The following is a 20,930-nucleotide window of genomic DNA, read 5'->3' on the forward strand; positions in this document are numbered from 1 at the left end:
ACGAACACCCACAACCTCTATCCAAGGCAACCATTGCATGCTAGATTTGCCCCCCTCAAGTGGTTTCATATAACCCAAAATCATCCTTATATAAGGCCTACATGTGTGCATATATGCATGCATTTATTTGGCCAACTACATGAGCTTGCTCCAATACGGAGAACATGTTTCTCTCTGCCATCTCCAATACGAAGAACATGTTTCTCTCTGCCAACTACATGAGCTTGCTCCAATATGGAGAACTGCATTTATTTGGCCAACTACATGAGCTTGCTCCAATACGGAGAACATGTTTCTCTCTGCCATCTCCTTAGTTACAACACAAGGCTGATCTTAGCCATTTGATTAGCATTTGTAAATTTTTTATTTGATGCAAACAAGCTACATTAGTATTTTTATTTTTATACCACATGGCTAATCTTTGTTGATTTGTGGGCAATGACTAAGCACATTTTGCATCCTTTCTATCCAAAGATCAATACCATATGTTGTTCATTAATTAACAATGGTTGGCCAATGCAATGTAATAGCCCACACTAGTGTTACATTTTAAGGCTCTCCACCTTATCAATTACTTCACTATCTTGATGTCCCTCAAAAGTTTCCACATTTTATTTTTTTAGTGCAATTTTGGTTGCTTGTCTCCAAACGTTTTGCAACATAAAATCTCGTCCAATTATTTCTCATTGCATATATCACACAATTACTGCTCATATGATTGCAATGCCCACTACATGTTAATTGGTATTCCTTGCTTGATATGAGTGAGCAATACATAAAATGATACCTCATCACTGTACCACCCAATAAAGTGATATACAATATGCTCAATAGATAGTCTACACATAGAAAATCTAGGATGATTTGATAATATCTTGTACAAGTTCTAGGTACGCTTGCATATATAATAGAAGTAGTTGATTCTAGCTAGCAAGTGATACCACATCATTGTACCACCCTATAAAGTGACATACAATATGCTCAATAGATAGTCTACACATAGAAAATCTAGGATGATTTGATAATTTCTTGTAGTAAAAATTCTAGGTAAGCTTGCATATACAATAGAAGTAGTTAATTCTAGCTAGCAAGTGAGGTTCTACCCCTAGGTAATGTTGGTTCAAGTATTTTGAAATTATCAGTAAGTATTACAATCAAGAAGTATTATGATGATTATAGTATTTTGAGGCAATGTATGGTATTATGATGATTATCAAGAAGTATTACAATCAAAGATTGGGCAACGGGTGTGTAGCCATTATGGGTTTGTGTCCTAGGAAGGGGGAGGTCTCGAGTTCAAATCCCCACAAGCTCCTCGCTGTCATTTGGGCCGTTTGTGGCCATAATTGTAACATCTTCGGGGAGAAGAGCAAGCCGCCTGCGGGTGGGCACTCAAGTTGCTACTATAGAAGGATCTACTAAAGGAAAAAAAAACCTTGTATACAACCGAGCTCCTTACACAAGAGAATGCAAGACTTGATGCATGTTAATATGTGTATCTGATGTAGTTGGATCTATATGAATTATGCTGATTATCCACAAGTATTTGCAAATCATGTTCTTGTTTGTCTTAACACACACACACACACACACACACACATGCACGCACATGCACACGTACACATAAAACAACAACAAAGGCAATCCTAATGTAGACAGATTCTTCTCTTGTTGGCTTGCCTTTATAGAATACAGACTATTGCATAAGTGCTTTTTTGGACTATGTAGATCTCATTGATTATTTGCCATGGAAACAACTCAAAAAGGCTAAAAATTTGTAAAAATCTTGTTTACTATCTCTTCCCCATCCCTCCCCCTTTGCTATTATTGAGTTGAGGTGACTCTCCACAAGGTAACTCTAAATCCAAGAGATCTTCTAGAGACAATGGAGTGTCGAGTGGATGTAAAGAGCATGTATGAGATAACAGATCTAAAGTATACACATTGAACCTCCCAAGAGATGTATGCTTGAACTTGAGATCCTTAAGTTTCTCCTCTCTTTTTTTTAAAGATGTGCATCCATTGTAGCCATTTCGTAACAACATAGCTATCATGTTTCTTTAGCTAGTAAACAAGGAGCTGTATTCGGTTACATATGCTCAGAGATTTGACCCGAGGGCTATAATTTCTTGACATTACATACAACTTCAAAGCAAAAAAAAAATCATCATCATCAATAAATAGACAAAAAACAAAGGGCAGAATGTAGGAGAAGTCCATAGGTTCATAATATGTTGCATTTTTAACATTATGCAAAATTATTTTTTTCGAGAAATTTCAATGAGATCGGCAGAGGAAAATTTTCTACAACCTTTTTTTTTTTGCTTAGGGCTAGTATCATTTTACTCTCTCTCTCTCTCTCTCTCTCTACCTTTCTGCTACCCACAAGTGGGGTAGATTGACTAGTGCGAGTGCCCTTATAAAGGCCACGATCCACTCGAGTTCAAGTCCCACCGTTGGTCGTATATGCCCTCGTGTTGTATTCTACCGACGTTAATATTCTCTCTCTTCATCATCTTTCTCCCTCTAGCCAAGAATGTTGCTTTATTAGAGGTGGGACATTGATATTTTTTAGCACGACGGCACACAAAGTGCGCGCCACAGTATGTATATATATATATATATATATGATGTACCATGTTATTCTCAATGGGGGAGCAGGCCAGTCACTTCACGCACTTCGTTTCGCTTCATTTCAGCTCAGTCCAGTTTGGCTACCTTCATATACCTAGCGCGCCTTGCCTTCGCCTCGCCCCCTTTGGAGGTGTGTCTTCCCCTATCCCTGCTTTTATTTTTGTAATGCGAGAAACCTCTTCTTGTACTTCAGGTTTTATCAAAGACTCTTCTGTTGTGATTGTTGATCGCTTGTGGGTATTATATTGCAATCATGGGGATAAGAATTGCATAAGATGGCTCTTTTCTCCAAGCTTTTGTAATTGAAATAAGGATTCAATCCACGTTTTTCTGTGTGCGTAGGTTTGTGTGTGCGCGCGTGCGTTGTATGTGTGTATGTATGTATGTGTGTGTGTGTTATGTATGCATGCATGTATGTGTATGGATGTTTGTAGTGTGTATATGTGTGTGCACATGTGTGTGCACATGTGTGTGTGTGTGTGTGTGTGTCGGAGTCGAGAGATCAAAATAGAACATGACACAACTTGAATGCTCCTTTCTGACACACAGTTCATCAACAATGATCAGGAGCCTCTTAAGTCATTCTGCCTTGTTGCTTCTCCACTTCCTTTCATGAAAATGCTGCCAGTCTTCATAAATCGATGCCATGGTGATGCTACTGATATGAAATGAAATGGTGATAACCAGCGACACCATCAGCAAAACGGTGCACATCGGCACTCCATAGAAAATTGGTTCACATTGTATTGTAACTAGGAATTTTGAGGTAGACTGTATCCAAAGCATATTTTATGAGAAGATAGTTAATCGATTCAAGGCCATGGATGCCTACTCAAAGCTGGACTCTTGGCTCTCATTGGCGACAACGGCTTTTGTAAGTGCAACCATTGTTGCTGTGTCTGCTTTCTGGCTTCACAAGCGGGCCATAGATCAGCTTCTGGACCATACCCAGGCAAGTAAAGGTAATGGATCTGCAGCTGGTGAAACAGGAGGGCATCGTGGTCCCTCCAAAGCTTCACACCGGAGTGTTCGAAGCCGCTCATCTAGTAGAGACAGGAGTTCAGCATTTCTTCATGAGGCTTCATTACAGGCAAAAGATGGTCAGAAGGCACAGCGTGCCTCTAGGTGGCCAGAGCAAGATCATAGCACGGATTCTAAACTGAATTCACAGGTTCCCTTTGGTACACTAAGCTCCATCCCACCAGGGCTTCCTCGAGTTCAAACACAAAGGGAAGGTATATTTGACCTTCTTGCTTTTTTGCTTGTTGAAAATTGCGTTGTGAGACTCCACGGCTCGAAAGAAGTTCTCCTACACTGCCATATGAACACTTGTAAGGTCTAAGGGATGGTCGGATTAAGAAAGCCCTGTTTTAATGGCTTGAAAATTCTTACAGGTGTCAACGACCATCTGAGTCCAAGCAGAAGGTTGGGCCCCCTATCGAATTCCGTTATGAGGCCCAATACACCCAAATCTCCAGTTTCTGGCAGTGCATTTGAAAGTGTGGAAAGTTCGGATGAGGAAGACATTGTGAATAACCAGGATGAACAGGCCTTTGAATATAATGAAGTGAATGGAGATTCTCTTGCATTGGATGCAACAATGTTAAGCAAGGTATGCAGTTGCAGAGAAGATATGTTGATCAACCTTGTTTAGGCAAATTGCTACAGCTGTTTGCACTTTAATGTCATGTTTAAATGTTTGGGGCAGGAAGATGGTGTGAAACCTTCAGTAACTTCTGCGGTGTCGGCTGTTGATCATCCGAATGGGACTGGAGAACGGACAGGAAGTATTATCAGTAGATCGCACAGCATACCTGGAGATCTTCATGGTATTCATGCGCCCGATCCAGTGGCTGCTGATATCCTCAGAAAAGAGCCGGAGCAAGAGACTTTTGTACGCCTTCAAATTGGACCAATCGGTATGTTTAGATTTTGTCTCACTGACATGTTACTAAATCTTTTTCTGGTCATTACTATTCATGTCAAGAACCCTCGTACTGGACTTCACAGTAGAATTTTTAATTTTGTGAAGTTGGAAATTACCTGCATTCTCTTGCATGCTCATGTAGGTAAAGACCATGCTTCCATTTGTGACACCTCAGGTCTACTCACAGGACCTGGACAGGTACAAGATAGTAGCTTTAGGGCTACATGTGTGTGCTTGTGCTTGAATTCCGCTGCACTCTTCTCTCCCTATCTTTGCAAATCCTAGCACATAGCACAAGAACCCTACACCATTAGTGCATCCCTACATTAGTATCACATCAGGTTCCCCTGCACTCTTCTCTCCCTATCTTGCAAATCCTAGCACATAGCACAAGTACCCTACACCATTAGTGCACCCCTACATGAGGATCAATTCAGGTTTCTCTTTACTACGTTACCTAAGGTACTACAACATGTATAGATTGTCAATTTTCAGCCACAACAATATTTTCTGTTTTTGAGGAAGAGATTCAAGTTGCAAAACTAGTCTTGAAGGTTGTTTTCAGCCTTCATTTAGCAAACCTTGTAATAGTATACAACTATCACGTGCATCCCACACTTGGATGTCATGTGGACATGATTGTATCAACTTTAAACTTTGGCAATCCCAAAACAATGCCTTTCTCTTGTATATATTTTGGCCTTTGGGTAATTTACATTACCAATTTTTTTGTGCCACATTTCAATGTCGCAACTCTCCTAAGACCATTGGCAAACATGGCTAATTTTACTTGAGTCATAGCCACATTCAATTGGAAGAACCTTACCCAGTGTGATGAGTCTACATCTATCATTCCAATCTGAGAGGAATGTATCAAACCCAAAGGCGAGCCCACCACCTTGGTCTCTCATCTTTAGGCGAAGCTGGAGATTAGGAAAGGTGCATAGTATGTGGTTATCTATGTCTAGAGTGTCGATGCGAAGGCCATGACCACTAAGAGTTATGCAGTCTTATTCAGCTGGTTTAAAAAGCTATTTTTGAAGGATAGTTTACCACCTTCACTTCCGGTGTTTTAGCTGGAGGACATATGATCGACCTTCAACCAGGCTTGGACCTTGAGCAAATTTCCCTACCGCCTTAGTAAATCTTTGGAGATAGTGTTGGATTGCCAACTGGATAAGGAGTGCAGGTCAAGCTTCATATGCCCTAGTGTGTTGCCTTTTGTAGCTCCGATTTTACTTGTTCGTAAGAGAGATGAGTCGTTAGAGAAAGAGAGAGGCGTGTAACTCTGCTCTATATACACAAAGAAGATACCGAATACAAGATACAATGGCAAGGGCTGTGGGGCCATTTCATATGGCCCCCAAGTGGCAGTCGGCCTGCTCCAAAGGCAGCCGATAGGACCATATACCCCACGACCAGCAGAAAGCACCAGTCGGCCAGCTATCCCCAGTCGGCCAGCAACTGAAAAAGGTCCACGACTTGTCCAAGACAGTCGGCCACCTCCAGCATAAACAAATGCAGTCGGCCAGCATCAGAGGTCCACCTGCCACCACAGGATTGCCCCCCAAGCCACATAAAAAAATGGGGAAAAATACGGGGAGTGAGGAAAAATGAGAACAACACCTACGAGGGCGGGCACACCCACAATAGAGGCCTTGGTGTCTTAGTAAAGACAGGAGATGACTTCTAACACCCCCTCCCAGCTCCTGGCTGTGAAACCAACCACAGGGAGTTGGGGTGCCGCCTGAGCAAAGCCTGAGATAGCGACTTCGTGAAGAGGTCCACCGTACTGTCCTCCGTCGAACAGAACTCAAGCAAGATGTCATCAGCAACAATCTGTTCACGAACAAAGTGCCTTTGGATGACCGTGGGTTCCTCCAGTGGAAGCCCAATCCTACCATGCAACCTTTGCAACCTCACCACCTCACAAGCAACACCACAAGCAGCCCGGTACTCTGCCTCTGTCGACGACAAGGCAAAAGATGACTGCCTTTTACTGCTCCATAAAACTGCTCCTGGGCCTGAAGTAGATCTCCTCGTGTCTGGATCTCCTCCCCAATCTGAGTCACTCCAACCATGGAGTCGGACTCCATCCATCAATCCCCCTCCTGTGTTAAAGAGACCAAGATCCTTCGCATGCTGCAATAACCACAAGATATGCAATCCTGCCTCCCAAAGAGTCATCTGCAACCACGAGCTCAACAGCCTCATCAGGAAGCTCACGTCCAATCTGGTGTCCATCAACCAAATCAATGAACCATTCTGCTTCCAAGTCAAAGAGGCATCACACTGCTCACAAGGATCAACACCTGTTACGGTGGGAAGCCAAGTCCTGAAACCTGCTGAAGACCACGCAAGGCCTTCTGAAGCCTGTTGACCACCCCCTCTGAATCCGGAACCACAAAGCCTAGAGAATGTGCAACAACCACCTAAGGCTTACAATGTGGATAAGATAAGTGTGCTATGTGTCACTTGTCTGGTATGCGTGTGTGATTTCTTGAGTCAAAAGATAAGGTTTACAACCTACAAAAGCATGTACTTGATGTAAGCTTCAACACATCAATCTAAACCACCGTGTAACACACACACACTCTCTCTCTCTCTCTCTCTCTCTCATGCAGGCGACACCCTCACACCCCTCCTAGCCCATATACTTAATAGGGTCCGCCGCTCATAGGGCTTTCACCCCACCTAGCCAGCTCACATTATTGCAACTATCCATAAGGCGGGAGACCCCATGGATCCTAATAACTACAGAACCATCATGATCGGCCATATCTTGGCAAAGCTCTATGGATCTATACTTGAGAATGAGCTTAGCACATTGTCAAAGAGAGAGGGATACTGGGCACCAGGAAAGGTAGTTTTCAAGAGGACCTTCTCAATGCTGGATCACATATTCACGCTTCGGGCTATCATCGATACATGCTCCTTCTGGTTCTCTAGTTCACTTAGGTGCCTCATTAGCAGTGATTAGGGAGAGACTGATAGAGAGAGAAATCTTTAGATCGAGGGAGTGGGCTTTTTCAGAGAGGATGCACACTTTGCATCATTGAGGCGGCTCGTTATCTATAGAAAAAGAATGATCAATGATCTCAAGGGTATCAAGAAGCTGCTGCAAACATGTGATTGCATATGGTTGTAAGCAGCTGAGCAAAAGCAATGCTTTTCTATTGTATATGCAATTTGCTACACAGTGATTACTGGACTTCTTCACAACAGTCCAGTAGTAGAACAATAGCCACTCTCTAGACCGCGAACAACACTCCTATGCAGAAGGTGTGTTTGAGATGTAGTCCTGATGTTGATTCGGCCTTTCAGACTTTCTTTGCAATAGACACTGCCTTTGAGTCAAAGATAAGACTCTCAAAAAAATGGCATCCACACTACTTTCCATTGAAAAGTTTTCAGGCCATGCTTTCCACGCTTGGCAAGTCAAAATGAAATTCCGCTTAATGAAAGAAGATGTTTGGGACATAGTCAAAGGTCAAGTTTCTAAGCCTCAAACTAGGGACGGAGAATTTTCATGGCAAACAAAAGATGACAATGCATTAGCCATGATTGCCCCCTAGAACTTGATGATAGCTATATCCATTATGTTGGGGATTGTGACTCATCTCGGGTTGCTTGGGATAATTTGGACAAAGCTTTTGGAGCCCAAGGACTTAACAACTTGAAGGTAGAGTTCTATAGCTTAGACATGAAGACGGAGGAAACATTGGCATCTCACATCAACAAAATGAAGAGCTTGATAGCCTAGCTAGCTGCCATTAAAGAAGAGGTAAATGCAATATTACCATGTTACTTAAGTCTATGCCACTAGAATTTGAAAATGTTTTGCCTACTTTGAAGTACATGAAGGATCCCACACTTCAGGCATAGAAAGTGCCTATCACGTGCACACCCAGAAGGTGCACAAGTGACATGGCATATCAGAGCATTCATAATCATCTAGCAAGCACTAATCCAATTATTTAGGCATTTATCCATTTATTCAGGCATTCAAAGCATTTATCATAGCATATATGGGACTGTTTCAGCCCCCATCTTCAACACATGAGGCATCATAAGCATTTAGGGCATTTAATAGCATCAAGTCGGGGCCTGTTAGGACCAGCCGACAGCATTAAATGAGCATTTATGGCAGTCGTGAAGGTCTACACATCTGGCCGATAGCAGCATATCTGGCTGACCTGCATCAGTACACCATATATATATATTCGCATCATTTCAGCGCAGATCATCTGAGCATATCTCATCTCTTCTCAGCGTTTCCTACCTAGGGAGCAAGGGAGACAACAGATCAACAGTAAAGTCAGCATATTCAACATTCAATTCATCTTCCTACCTCCTACATAGAGGATAGACGGCATCCAAGGGTGGACCTCAGCAGTGGAGAAAGGAGTAGTCATTCACCATCAGCATTCAACATATCTCTCTCACTCTGAGAAGGATATTCAGCGTAGATCTATTCATAGATCTTAGTTGTAACCATTGCATATAATATAGTTGCATTGCATTGCATTGACAACTTTGTCTATCTCTTAAGCATCATTAAGTACAATTTAGTATTAGCCTAAGGTTGTGATTACTACGGTCAATTCCCCCACATGTCACATTGGTATCAGACCGCTACAGGGTAACCAACCTTAGTTCATGTTCATTCCATAAGTCATTCAGTAAGTCAACATGTTAGTCGCTTCTTCTCAGTTAAATCCAGTTCTCAAGATCTTGGAGGCCACCCTTGGGGTTTTTTCCCTTAGGCATCAGTAACCCATCCATCTGTAACCCATCCATCTGCATTCTTGCATAGCATTTAGGGTTGCACATGGCTTGCATCCTAGCAGTCAATCTAGCATCTTGCATCTGCAAGGCATACAGGTTTTACCCATGAGTTTTTTGGGGAAGAATGACATCCATCATCAAAGGAGTAAATGGAGTTTTGGGCTTCAACTGGCAACAGGGGGTTCTTCCCCCCCCCCCCCCCCCCCCCCCCCCCCCCCCCGAGAAAAGATCCTTTCATTAGTTAGAAAAAAAGTGCCCACTGGGCTACAAAAAACCCTCTCTTGCTCATAAGAAGGCAGAGCAGAGAGCCAATCAAGCCAGCTAGGGAGACTCTCCCTAGGTGCAAAAAGTACAAATAACTGAGAGGCTATATCATACAATAGGAGGGGGGAAAATCCAAACAGGTGGCCTGTAGTGCCAGCGGGGTACCCGCGTGTAGAGTATAGAAGGGGCCGCTGCGCCAAGTGGTGGGATAAGAAAGATCAAGCCCTCTGAAAAGCTCTGTGGCATCACCCCAGTGTCCAAACATAGTGAAAGCCCCTGCGGAGGCCTGGTCCCAAAAGGTCCCAATAGCGTATAAAAAAGGCAGGCGTCAATCCGTCCTCCCCAGGGCAACTATGACACGGAAGGATCCTCAAAGCCTCAACAAGCTCATCCTCTGAAAGGGGCTCACCCAAAACTGTGCGCACATGATCTGTGACCCTCCTCTGCACATGGGCCCACACAGTCTGTCTGCAAGCATCACGTGCCTCCGTGGTTGGCTCCTCTGAAAGCAGGTCTCTATAGAACTCAGTGGCAGTGGCTCTAATCTCCCCGGGCTCAGTGGCTAACGATCCATCCTGCCTCCTGAGCTGGCGTACTCCTGCTCGAGCATGGCGAGGTCTGGTGATCTCAAATAACTCCCCAGTCACTCTATCACCAAGCTGCGTCCACTGAGAGGCCTGGCGATGATAGTAGAACTCATGTCTCTGCTCCTCTGCCTCTCTAACCTCCTGGCGTGCTTGGATCAACTGGGACGCCACCCACTCACATGTAGGCAGCTGCTCCTGAAGACGCTGGAGCGAAGCAAGGCTATGTCTCAAGCGACGCTCCCACTCTCGTGTCTCTCCTAGCGGTGTCAAGGCTGTAGTGTGCAAAAAAGAGCTGAGCTCGGTGAGTCCCTGGGCACACTGGCCTGCTGCATCCAGGTTAGAGCTCTGGCTATCATGCCATATCCTCTCAATGTCCTCAGAGAGACTGGGATCTGTAAGTATCCTCTCTGGGATCCTCAACTGCAAGCTGGTCTCCCGTGTCCTCTCCTCAAGTGTCAAAATAATTGGCGCATGGTCTGAAAAAGAGGTGCCAGTGAGAATGCATGCTCCCCGAACCTGTCGCCCACATAGAAGCGATCAATCCGTGATAGATTAGTCCCTCCCTGCCGGCGATCCGATCGAGAAAAACTAAGACTGTCCTGAGAGCGGGAGAAAGCCTCATGCTGCCATGCATCAGTGATCCGCAGTGTCATACAAAATCGCTCCCAAGCTGCAAGCTCCGTGCCGTGCACTGTAACATGACTGCCTCCCACCCTATCGGCCGGGTCCTCAAGCATGTTGAAGGCAACAGGGGGTTCTCTTCCATAGAAGAAGACGAAAGTTTGCTCCAACATCGCCTTAGGAGGTTCAGAGGTTCAGGAACGACGGAGATGGTGTGTGAAAGGATTCCACAGACATGTGAGTGGTGACTCATGTATTTCCAAGCAGATTTAGCAGTGTTTGCCATGTAGTTCCTGCAGTGAAGTCTTTGGCTTAAAGGATTCAACTCTTGCAGTCGACCTTAGTCCCGGCAGAAGAAGGGGGCAGTGGTTTTAGTGGAGGAGGATCAACAGAGGAGTCGAAAGGTTGCCAGGTGTACCACCCAACAACAGTTTAGGAGAGGGGAATGTCACGTGCACACCCAAAAGGTGTACAAGTGACATGGCATATCAGAGCATTCATAACAATCTAGTAGGCATTAATCCAATTATTTAGGCATTTATCCATTTATTCAGGCATTCAAAGCATTTATCACAGCATGTATGGGACTGTTTCAGCCTGATCTTCAGCACATGAGGCATCATAAGCATTTAGGGCATTTAATAGCATCAGGTCGGGGCCTGTTAGGACCAGCTGACAGCATTGAACAGCAGTTGACAGCATCAAATGAGCATTTATGGCAGTTGTGAAGGTCTACACATCTGGCCGACGGCAGCATATCTGGCCGACCTGCATCAGTACAACATATATATAGATTCGCATCATTTCAGCATAGATCATTTGAGCATATCTCATCTCTTTTGAGCGTTTCCTACCTAGGGAGCAAGGGAGCAACAGATCAGCAGTATAGTTAGCATATTCAGCATTCAGTTCATCTTCCTACCTCCTACATAGAGGATAGACGGCATCCAAGGGTGGACCTCAGTAGTGGAGAAAGGAGCAGTCATTCACCATCAGCATTCAGCATATCGCTCTCACTCTGAGGAGGATATTCAGCATAGATCTATTCATAGATCTCAGTTGTAACCATTGCATATAATATAGCTGCATTGCATTGCATTGACAACTTTGTCTGTCTCTTAAGCATCATAAGTGCAGTTTAGTATTAGCCTAAGGTTGTGATTACTACGGTCAATTCCCCGGGCATGTCACAATGCCTTGCTCGAAGAAGAAAAAAGGATCATAAGCAACTCAGGTTTTGGCGATCTTAAGGCCTTCTACACCAAATTGCAAACAAAGAGTAATGGAAATGGTACAAAATGCACTCATTGTGGTAGACTTGGACACATGCTTAAGGATTGCAGGTTCAAAGACAAACCAAAGTTGGAATGCACCTATTGTGGCAAACTTGGACACCTTGAAGATAGATGCTACCACAAAAACAAAGTCAAAGTCAACATTGTTGAAGAAGCCAAAGCTAATATGATTGGAGAAGTCCCCACATAAGAGGCTAATCTTACCTACTATGATGATTTCTGTGTACATACATCCACATGAGAGTCCACCCATACCAGTGCCTGTGCTCTGACATCAGAGCCCACCACCCATGCCGGCGCTCCAGCTCCGTGCCCCAAAGGAGTTCTTGGCAAAGCGATCCGATCCATTTTACGAGCTAGACACCCTGGACCTAGAGCATCAGTGTTACATGCACAGATGTGGACATACTTCACCTCCTATTTTGGCTATGATTGGGAGCCTTTTTAGACATTGACGAGTTCTTTTTATGGGATTTTCGGTAATTTGCTGTCCAAGGACCTGGCTATCAGCAGTCGGGTACTGGTAGGGATAGTTACATGAGCCTATAAATAGGCTGCCCACCTGCGCTTCAGCATGTAGCTTGCACGCCTCTGTCTACGTTGCCCACATGCATTGTGTGTCTCTGGCTACGCTGCCCACCTGCACGCCTCTGCTTGCTCTGTGCATAGGGCTTTGCCTCCCTTTTCCCACCCACCCCTGCTCAGGCCCCCAAGGCAGCAACTAGGGTAAAACATGTCTCAATCCCAGGCGGGAGAACAGGATGGTGAGACAGCCTTTCACACCCCCACGAAGGCACCAAATGCCTACCGTAGAAGACTGAGGGAAGGGATCATGTCCCCTAGCTCACGAAGGCTTGCGAAGATGGTCCAACGAGATGAGGCCCTTTATGAGGAGATACAGCTGCACATAAGGACAGAGATGAACACCATGCGATAGGAGCTTGAAAAGGAATGGACCGAGCAGATGCATGCCCAAAGGACAGTGATATACGAAACGCTGAAGGAAGAAATATATGCCCAATTGAAAGGAGAAATGCAAGCCCAAGTACGTGTTGAGATGTAATTAGCCCAAGCCTTGATGCACACGGAAATGAAAAAAGAGATGCAAAAATGGAAGGATGACATGCTCCGGGAGATTGGCACAACAGTTGCATCGTACGAAGGCTCTTTGAAGACATGTATGACTGACCGTGAAAAAGACATCACAGAAATGCAAAACACTTTGGAATCATGTAAGGCAAAAGTGGCTGCAGGTGTGAAGGAAATGCATTCATGGGCTGAAATTACGAGTGCCACAAAGAAACAAATTGAGGAAGTCAACCCATGGATTAAAGTAGTAAAAAAGAAGAAGGATACACAGTCAATAAAGTAGAGATGATGAATGCTACATTGGAAGAGGAAGCCAAGAGACGGGCACGTGCCTTACATGTACACGTAGTTGGGTGGGAAGATAAGGGGAATCCCCAAGAGGATGCAAAAGCTCTTGCAACAAAAATTGGAGCCATTGATGTACCCATTACTGGAGCATGGCGAGTAGGCAGAGAGATGAAACCAGGGCGAAGATATTGATCATCAGGTTTGGTGACTTGGAGAAGAAGAAGGCCTTCCTCTCCAAAAGGATGGCCCTTAAGGGAGGAAAGATTTATTTGAATGAGGACCTTACACTGGCACAGATAGCACACCGGAAGGAACACATGCCGCGTGTGCTTGAGGCAAGGAAAGAGGGGAAATGGGCGGTATACAGAGATGGTCGAGTCATCATTATGGAGAGGTGGCCCGCTTGACGGTGTGCGGCCTATGAGACCTACCCTTAGAACATATGCAGGATACTTTCAGACACAGTGATATTGCTATGTATACGGAGACCCATCAGTGCACAAACAAGAGGCTTCCTGACGTCCGGGGTTATAGATGGGAATCAGTGTTCCACCCTTAGCCACGCACAATGGGAGGTACCAGAGGATCTGGAGGAGTGGCAATACTTTTCAGGGAGGAGCTTCGTGACAAAATACTTGTGGTACATAGAGATGCAGATGCGAGGTACATGTGGGTCCGAATATGCAGAGAGGGGCTCCGCGAGCTATATGTGGTGGTATGCTACTTTCCCCCAGTCCACTCCAGGTTTGCATCATCAGGAGAGTCACCCTATATGCCACTATATGATGATATCAGGAGGTTTGCCAGCATGGGAGACATATTACTATTGGGAGACTTTAATGCACGTACAGGCGTAGAGCTGTATGATACTCAAGAGGCTATGTACCGGGAGATCACGACAGAGGATGCAGGGTTGCAGAGATTAGCACAAGATGAGGGGGAGATTACAGATTATGGCAGGCATTTTCTCACACTCGGGAGTGCACATGGGTTGGTTATATACAATGGCCTATCGAGATGAGATGGCAAGGATCAGATGCTCTCACACACGAGGATCTCCTTCATTGATACCTGATGCGTGGGGTTTCACGATTTCCAGTCGGCCCATTGGCATAGCAGTCGATCATGCATACCTAAGTTTCACACTAGTAGGTAGATTCCCGAGAGATGGGCCAGCCACTCGTCTACCTAGGTACCCGAGATATCAGTTTACACGTGAGACAGTTGGGGTTTGCCGAGATGCAGTATCTGATGGCTTGTTTGCTTTAGACCTGCATAGCCCTCTGGACGAGATCACGAGAGGATTGGCAGGTGTACTACATGCATCCGCCTCATATGCGTCTCCTTGCACTATGATATCCCCCCCCCCCCCCCCCCCCCGCCGCAGCACTACCCCAAAGAACAGTTGGTATGATGATGAGTGTCGTGAGACACGAGCACAACTACAGCGTGAGATTGCCATTGGGACTCACACGCATAGACAAGCCAAGATGATCTTTCGGCGCCTTGTGCGGAGGAAGAAACGAGCCTACCTGGCTAAGCTTCTTGGGGAAGGACAGCAAGAGGGCATGGAAGATGTTTCAGGAGAGACAGCCTGGTACTCCGATTACTGCACTTGAGGCATGGCATACTTATGCTAGAGAGCTATATGATGCACCAAGACAGCCCCCCACCCCCCCTCCACTGGGAGCTAGACCGGCTAGCAGCACCTTTTTTACTATGCGGATGGTGCTAGATGCGATAGACAGGTTACAGAATGGAAAGGCACAGGATCATGATGGGCTAGTTGGAGTGCACTTCTCATATGCGCGCGACACGTTGGCTCCGCTCATCGTACATGTGTTTAATCATGCCATTTGTGAGGGTTTCCCGGCAAGCTGGACAGAGCATATCATTGTAAAACTCTTTAAGAGTGGGGACCCCATGGTACCAGGCAATTACAGGACGATCATGATTGGTCATTACTTGGCCAAACTATATGGCTCTATATTGGAGTCGGAGTTGAGCCGCTGGGCAGAGAGGCATGGTCATCGAGCACATGGACAGGCCGGCTTCAGGAGAGGATCTACTACCTTGGATCACGTACTGACACTTCGGGCACTTATTGAAGAGGGCAGGGCACAGAAGAGAATGATATACTGCTGCTTTGTGGACTTCCGCAAAGCCTTTGCACTACATTTGCCGATGTATAGTCTATTATGAGATCCGAGGGAGATGTCACTGCCTCTTTCGAGAGGGTTTTGGGCCGTTACGCAGGGTCATGGAGTTTGAGAATCAGAGATGCCTGGGATTGTTCCTACTTGAGCCTAGGAGACACAGAGAGATCCTCTTGGCAGATAGGAGGCCGAGCCATGATCAGAGGACCTTGACAGATTTCTTCGGCACCAGCACCAGCACCAGCAACCCAGCCCGCACACATCCTGATACCTCCTCCATTGGGCCATCAGGGCACCGACCACGCTCCCAGGGAGTCACCACTGATAGAGCAGTCGTCTTATGTCGTGCTCGTTAGCCACGCCCACCAGGATCCTGACCACGGCATCCTCACCATCGCCAGATCAGAGCCATTATTACTCGGCATCGGAGGCGCCTACCTCGCTTCTACGACCTCTCCATTTAGACAGCCCCATGGAGGAGATATTTGATCTAAGGAGAGGGCAACACTTCAACTGATCAGCATACATGGATCTACCTGATATACATTTTCCAGTATTTTCTACTTAGTATCATCTCAGAGTCTTACAATTCTGATCTTATAACTGTAAGACAATCAATTTATTGTACTTTTTAGTCTCATTTAGTTGTTCTCTTTGATGAGACACCAACTTCAGATGTACTCTCAGTTTTGGTCTCATAGGCCATTATGGTCTCTTAAAGACGTTAATATTTCATTTCATTTCTCGCATCACTCTTGCACATCACAAGTATATCACATTATGAGTATGCAAGGAAACAACTCTGTCCTATCATTCTCTGCTTACTGGGATCTCATGGCAACCTTTCTTTACTCCTGTAATTGCAGAGGCTCCATCTACAGAGGAGGAGGAGGTATGCAGAATGATGCAAGAGTGTCTTGCACTGCGTCAAAAGTATGTTTTTAGAGAGAGAGCTGCACCTTGGGACAAAGAGGAGATAACAGATCCAAGTACTCCAAAGCCAAATCCAGATCCTTTCTACTATGAGCAAGAGCCGGCTTCAAAGGTGAACTTGTAATTATCCTGGAATTCGTTGTTGTGAATGCAAGGCAGCTTTCATGATTAGGCTGATGATGACAAATGTTGAAGTTAAATGTTTCTCATTAATTTCAAATTGGATTTTCTAAGCAGCATGTTTTCAGAATGGTAGATGGAGTCATGCATGTCTATGCAAGTGAAGAAGGTATGATTGTGGTTATCTTTTGTTTTGTAAGGCATCTTTTTCTAGGATGTTTTCAAAAATATGTACAAGGTTTGTAAGTAGAGAGCTAGAAGCTTGTTATGACCTCGCCTGAGGCTGGTTACATTGCCTATGCCTCTCCATCGCTCAATGCTCACTGGCGGCCCTGCTGCTGATGCACGGAATGGCATAACCTTTCCTGCTGGTGGAGGTAGCAGGGAGTTGGTTGTCCATCCTTTCCAAGGGCCCAAAGGTCCTCCCTGTTGATGGGCAGGATCTGTAGAACATTCCTTGCACATGAGAGGTGGGCTAGCAAGATTGCCAGTCCATCTCTCATTGGCGGCCAAGATTGCCACGGCATCCCTCCCTCATGGGTGCCAAGATGGCTCCCCCGTTGACAGGGGGAACATAGGGTGTTCCCCACCTGTGCAAAGTGTGGGGAGTTGGCCCACGGGCAGCCAAGATGAGCACTCTGATGATGGGGGACGGAGCCACAAATTGTTTCTGGCCCGTGCGACAGGTGTGCAGTCAGATGGGAAAGATTGCTCGTTGGTAGCCAAGATGCCCCCCCCCCCCCCTCCCCCCCCACACACACACACACACACAAGAAAGGGTGAGGGGCGAGTGGTTCTGTCGCCAGCCTAAGAAATACAGCTTTCTCATTTGCTTGGGCATGCTTACCCTGCCTGGTCTTTTTGGCATTCTTATCCTGCTGGGTCTTTTTATGTGCTAATTTTCTTGTATGACAATCCATACTGGTTAGATTTTTTTTTTTCGTTGGAATTTAGGCATTACTAACCATGGAATGCTTTATTTCCAGCGGAGCAAGAACTCTTTCCGGTTTTTGGCGCGACGGAATTTTTCACCGATATGCACCGTATTTTGAAAATTATTTCACTAGGAAATGTTCGCACTCTTTGCCATCATCGCCTTCGTTTGCTAGAGCAGGTACGGGGATAATTTTCTATGTTTGCTTCAGTTCACATGTAAGGATGGGTTTTACAAAAAAATTATAAAGATCTTTATTGTTTTTTGGTAACAGAAGTTCAGTCTACACCTTATGCTCAATGCCGATCGTGAGTTTTTGGCTCAAAAAAGCGCCCCGCATAGGGATTTTTATAATGTCCGGAAAGTGGATACTCATGTGCATCATTCCTCTTGCATGAACCAGAAACACCTTTTACGGTTTATCAAGTCTAAGCTGAGGAAGGAACCGGATGAGGTAAGTCAGGGTTACACACACACACACACACACTCACACACACACACACAACCAAACACATATTCGGTGAAAGTACTTATTACTATTTTTTCTCCATTGTGTTTTCGAGTTTGTAAGCTTTTTCTTAAGCACCTCTTGGAATGGATCACTGTTATTAATATGAATGGAGTAAGGTGGTTAATACACATGGAATAATGTGGTCAATAAGCATATGTGCATGCATTCATACATATACGTTAATCCATGCTTATTAGCCACTTCAATCCATTAATAAAATGAGTCCATGTATTTATGTATGTCTGTATGTGTATCTCCATTTACTAACTGTATTGTTTAGCTCGGAACACGTACGAATGTAAATTCGCTGTTGTTTGTGTTCCAGGTTGTAATTTTCCGAGATGGCAAGTATTTGACCCTCAAGGAGGTTTTTGAGAGTCTAGATTTAACTGGGTGAGAGGAGCATGATGAGTATGTTTATAAAAATATTTTTGTTTTGTTTCTTTGCTTTACCCTTATATTTCTAACACCTCTTTTTACTTTTATGGTTTTGTTTGATTATCAGGTATGACCTGAATGTAGATTTATTAGATGTTCATGCTGATAAGAATACATTCCACCGTTTCGACAAGTTCAACTTGAAGTACAATCCATGTGGGCAAAGCAGGCTGAGAGAAATCTTCTTGAAGCAAGATAATTTGATCCAAGGTAGGCAGCTCAACTTATAGATATATATATCAAAACTAAACACTTTAGGTGTTGCCATGATACAACACAGTAACAGGAAAAGATGGTTCCCTAGCCACAAACGTGTAAATGCTGTTCCTCTCAAGTCACCATTTTGCCATCCTAGTCCCAGTCCCTTTCCTTTCTCATTTCCCATTTTTCTCGTTTCCTGAATTCTTTCCAAGATACCCCCCACCAATTTTCTTCAAAGTTCCTCACCATCTCCTCCAAATCATGATCTACTTGAGATGACTCTTCTATTTCTCTCAAATTTTTTCCTCATTTCTGAACTTTACTTTTCATTTGTAGAATATGATGTTAAGATCTGCCATTTCTGTTTCCTAGTTTGAGGCCATTTACCTGGCTTTCCGTTTCTGATTCTGTTTCTGTTTCCGTTTCCGTTCCATGGACTATGTTTTACAATGTAGGCTGAAGTTTTGGGCATCTGGTGTTTAACATGCAAAAACATTATTTATTTTTTGGCTGCATCTTGTAGGGCGGTACTTAGCAGAAGTAACAAAACAAGTTTTTCAAGATCTTGCACAAAGCAAATATCAGGCACTTTCCATTCTTCCAATTTCTTTAGCAAATTTTTGTAAACATTGATATTAATTGTTACATGCATGTGTCTTTTGTTATTAAATTGTCTTGTTTTTGACTTTCAAACCTAGTGGAGGCAACGGATAAAAGAGGTGGACATGAGGGCTTGGTGCATCCTCTTGAAAGAGTGTCTTGGGAGAGGTTTATACTCTCCATTCATGGTAGAGATTGTTGGCATGAGGATGACATTTTGAGGAGTCCATCCACTCTTCTTTATTCATGGTCTAACAGGAGAAGAGATGTAGGATGTGTCTATGCACGGTTAGACAGATTTTATGTGGATGATTGGGTGCTTGACAGAGGTGGACATACTTTGATTGCTACAGGCACCTCCAAATCGGCGGATCATTGCCCAGTGGTTTTATGTATTAGAGATCCGAATTGCCATGGATCAGCACCCCATGTACGTAGCCCTGATCATTTGTTTTCAGATGCAGAACTATCGGGTCGTATGCTTGATATTTGGAGATCTCATGACTTCTTACAGGCCTCTCAAAGCCTGGCCTTTGCTCTCTGTGATATTAGTGACTTTTATCACACATGTGCCCTGACTAAGAGGCAAGAGGCCTTGGACTTAGAAAGGGCTATTAGACGTAGATTGGCTGCCTTGCAGAAAGAGCACGAGAAACATCCTCATGCTCAATGGGTTGCAGATTCTTTATGTACTATTAGAGCAGAACTTCATCACTCTCTTGAGCAGCGCACGGAGTATCGTTTCCATGCCCAGGAATCCTTTTGGACACAGATGGGTGGCAGATGTGACAAACATTTCTTTGCTTCTCACGGCCCATCTCATGCCAGAGATAGTGTCAGACAGTTGCAGGATTCACATGGCACTCTTCACTCAGATCCTCTCATGGTTAGACAGATTGCCACCAATTTCTATTGCCAGCTTCTTAGTGCTGAGCTGCATTCTTATCTGAGACACAGGGCACAGAGGAAGGTTTGGAATGCATTGCCTCATTTGATCACCGAGGAGATGTGTGCCGCTCTGGATGCCCCTTTTTCTATGCAGGAGTTTAGTCATGCTCTTCATGCCTTACCTCATGGTAAGTGTACAGGGGAGGATGGCCTCTCCCCTATTTTTTTCACTACTTTTTGGGATGAGATTGGGGCTGAGATAACATCGGCTTTGCAGGAGATGTGGGACACAGGTTCTATGCCTTCTTCTCTCATTGAGGGGCTTATTTATCTTATTTCTAAGAGCGGAGATAAGACATTGATTGGCCAGTGGAGACCTATCACCTTACTTGGGATTGCCTATAAGATTCTTGCTAAGGCAGTGAGCATCAGATTGCAACCAATTTTGCAGGATGTTATTCATGATACCTAGAATGGATTCTTACACGGCAGGAGCATCTTTGATAACATTTTCTCATTTTGGGAGGCCGTCGAATGGGCTAAAGCGAGCAATCAGCCCTTAGCCATTCTGCTCTTGGATTTTGAGAAGGCCTATGATAGAGTGGATTGGGACTTTCTTGAGGGTACTCTTAGTCATATGGGCTTCTCTCAGAGAT

General features: G+C 44.7%; 1 protein-coding gene across 2 annotated transcripts in view; it reads left to right on the top strand.

Annotated features, from left to right (window-relative positions):
• The first annotated feature begins 2,581 nt into the window (after positions 1–2,581).
• LOC147606710 (AMP deaminase-like) overlaps positions 2,582–20,930 on the top strand; it is a 40,669-nt gene continuing 22,320 nt past the window's right edge. Inside the window, exons 1-11 of one of the 2 annotated variants that reach the window (XM_086792283.1) lie at positions 2,582–2,764; positions 3,202–3,869; positions 4,029–4,246; positions 4,343–4,553; positions 16,516–16,694; positions 16,820–16,871; positions 17,689–17,816; positions 17,911–18,090; positions 18,473–18,540; positions 18,653–18,795; positions 19,310–19,371. In XM_086792283.1, the coding sequence (XP_086648409.1) occupies positions 3,455–3,869; positions 4,029–4,246; positions 4,343–4,553; positions 16,516–16,694; positions 16,820–16,871; positions 17,689–17,816; positions 17,911–18,090; positions 18,473–18,540; positions 18,653–18,795; positions 19,310–19,371 (1,656 nt within the window). In that variant the 5' untranslated portion in view covers positions 2,582–2,764; positions 3,202–3,454. Of the gene's footprint in view, positions 2,765–3,183; positions 3,870–4,028; positions 4,247–4,342; positions 4,554–16,515; positions 16,695–16,819; positions 16,872–17,688; positions 17,817–17,910; positions 18,091–18,472; positions 18,541–18,652; positions 18,796–19,309; positions 19,372–20,930 lie in introns of both variants that reach the window. The other variant, XM_086792284.1, reaches the window with a different exon arrangement.

Source organism: Cibotium barometz, chromosome 57, assembly GCF_041138505.1.
Source record: "Cibotium barometz isolate CiBa-2024 chromosome 57, ASM4113850v1, whole genome shotgun sequence".
Taxonomy (NCBI): domain Eukaryota; kingdom Viridiplantae; phylum Streptophyta; class Polypodiopsida; order Cyatheales; family Cibotiaceae; genus Cibotium; species Cibotium barometz.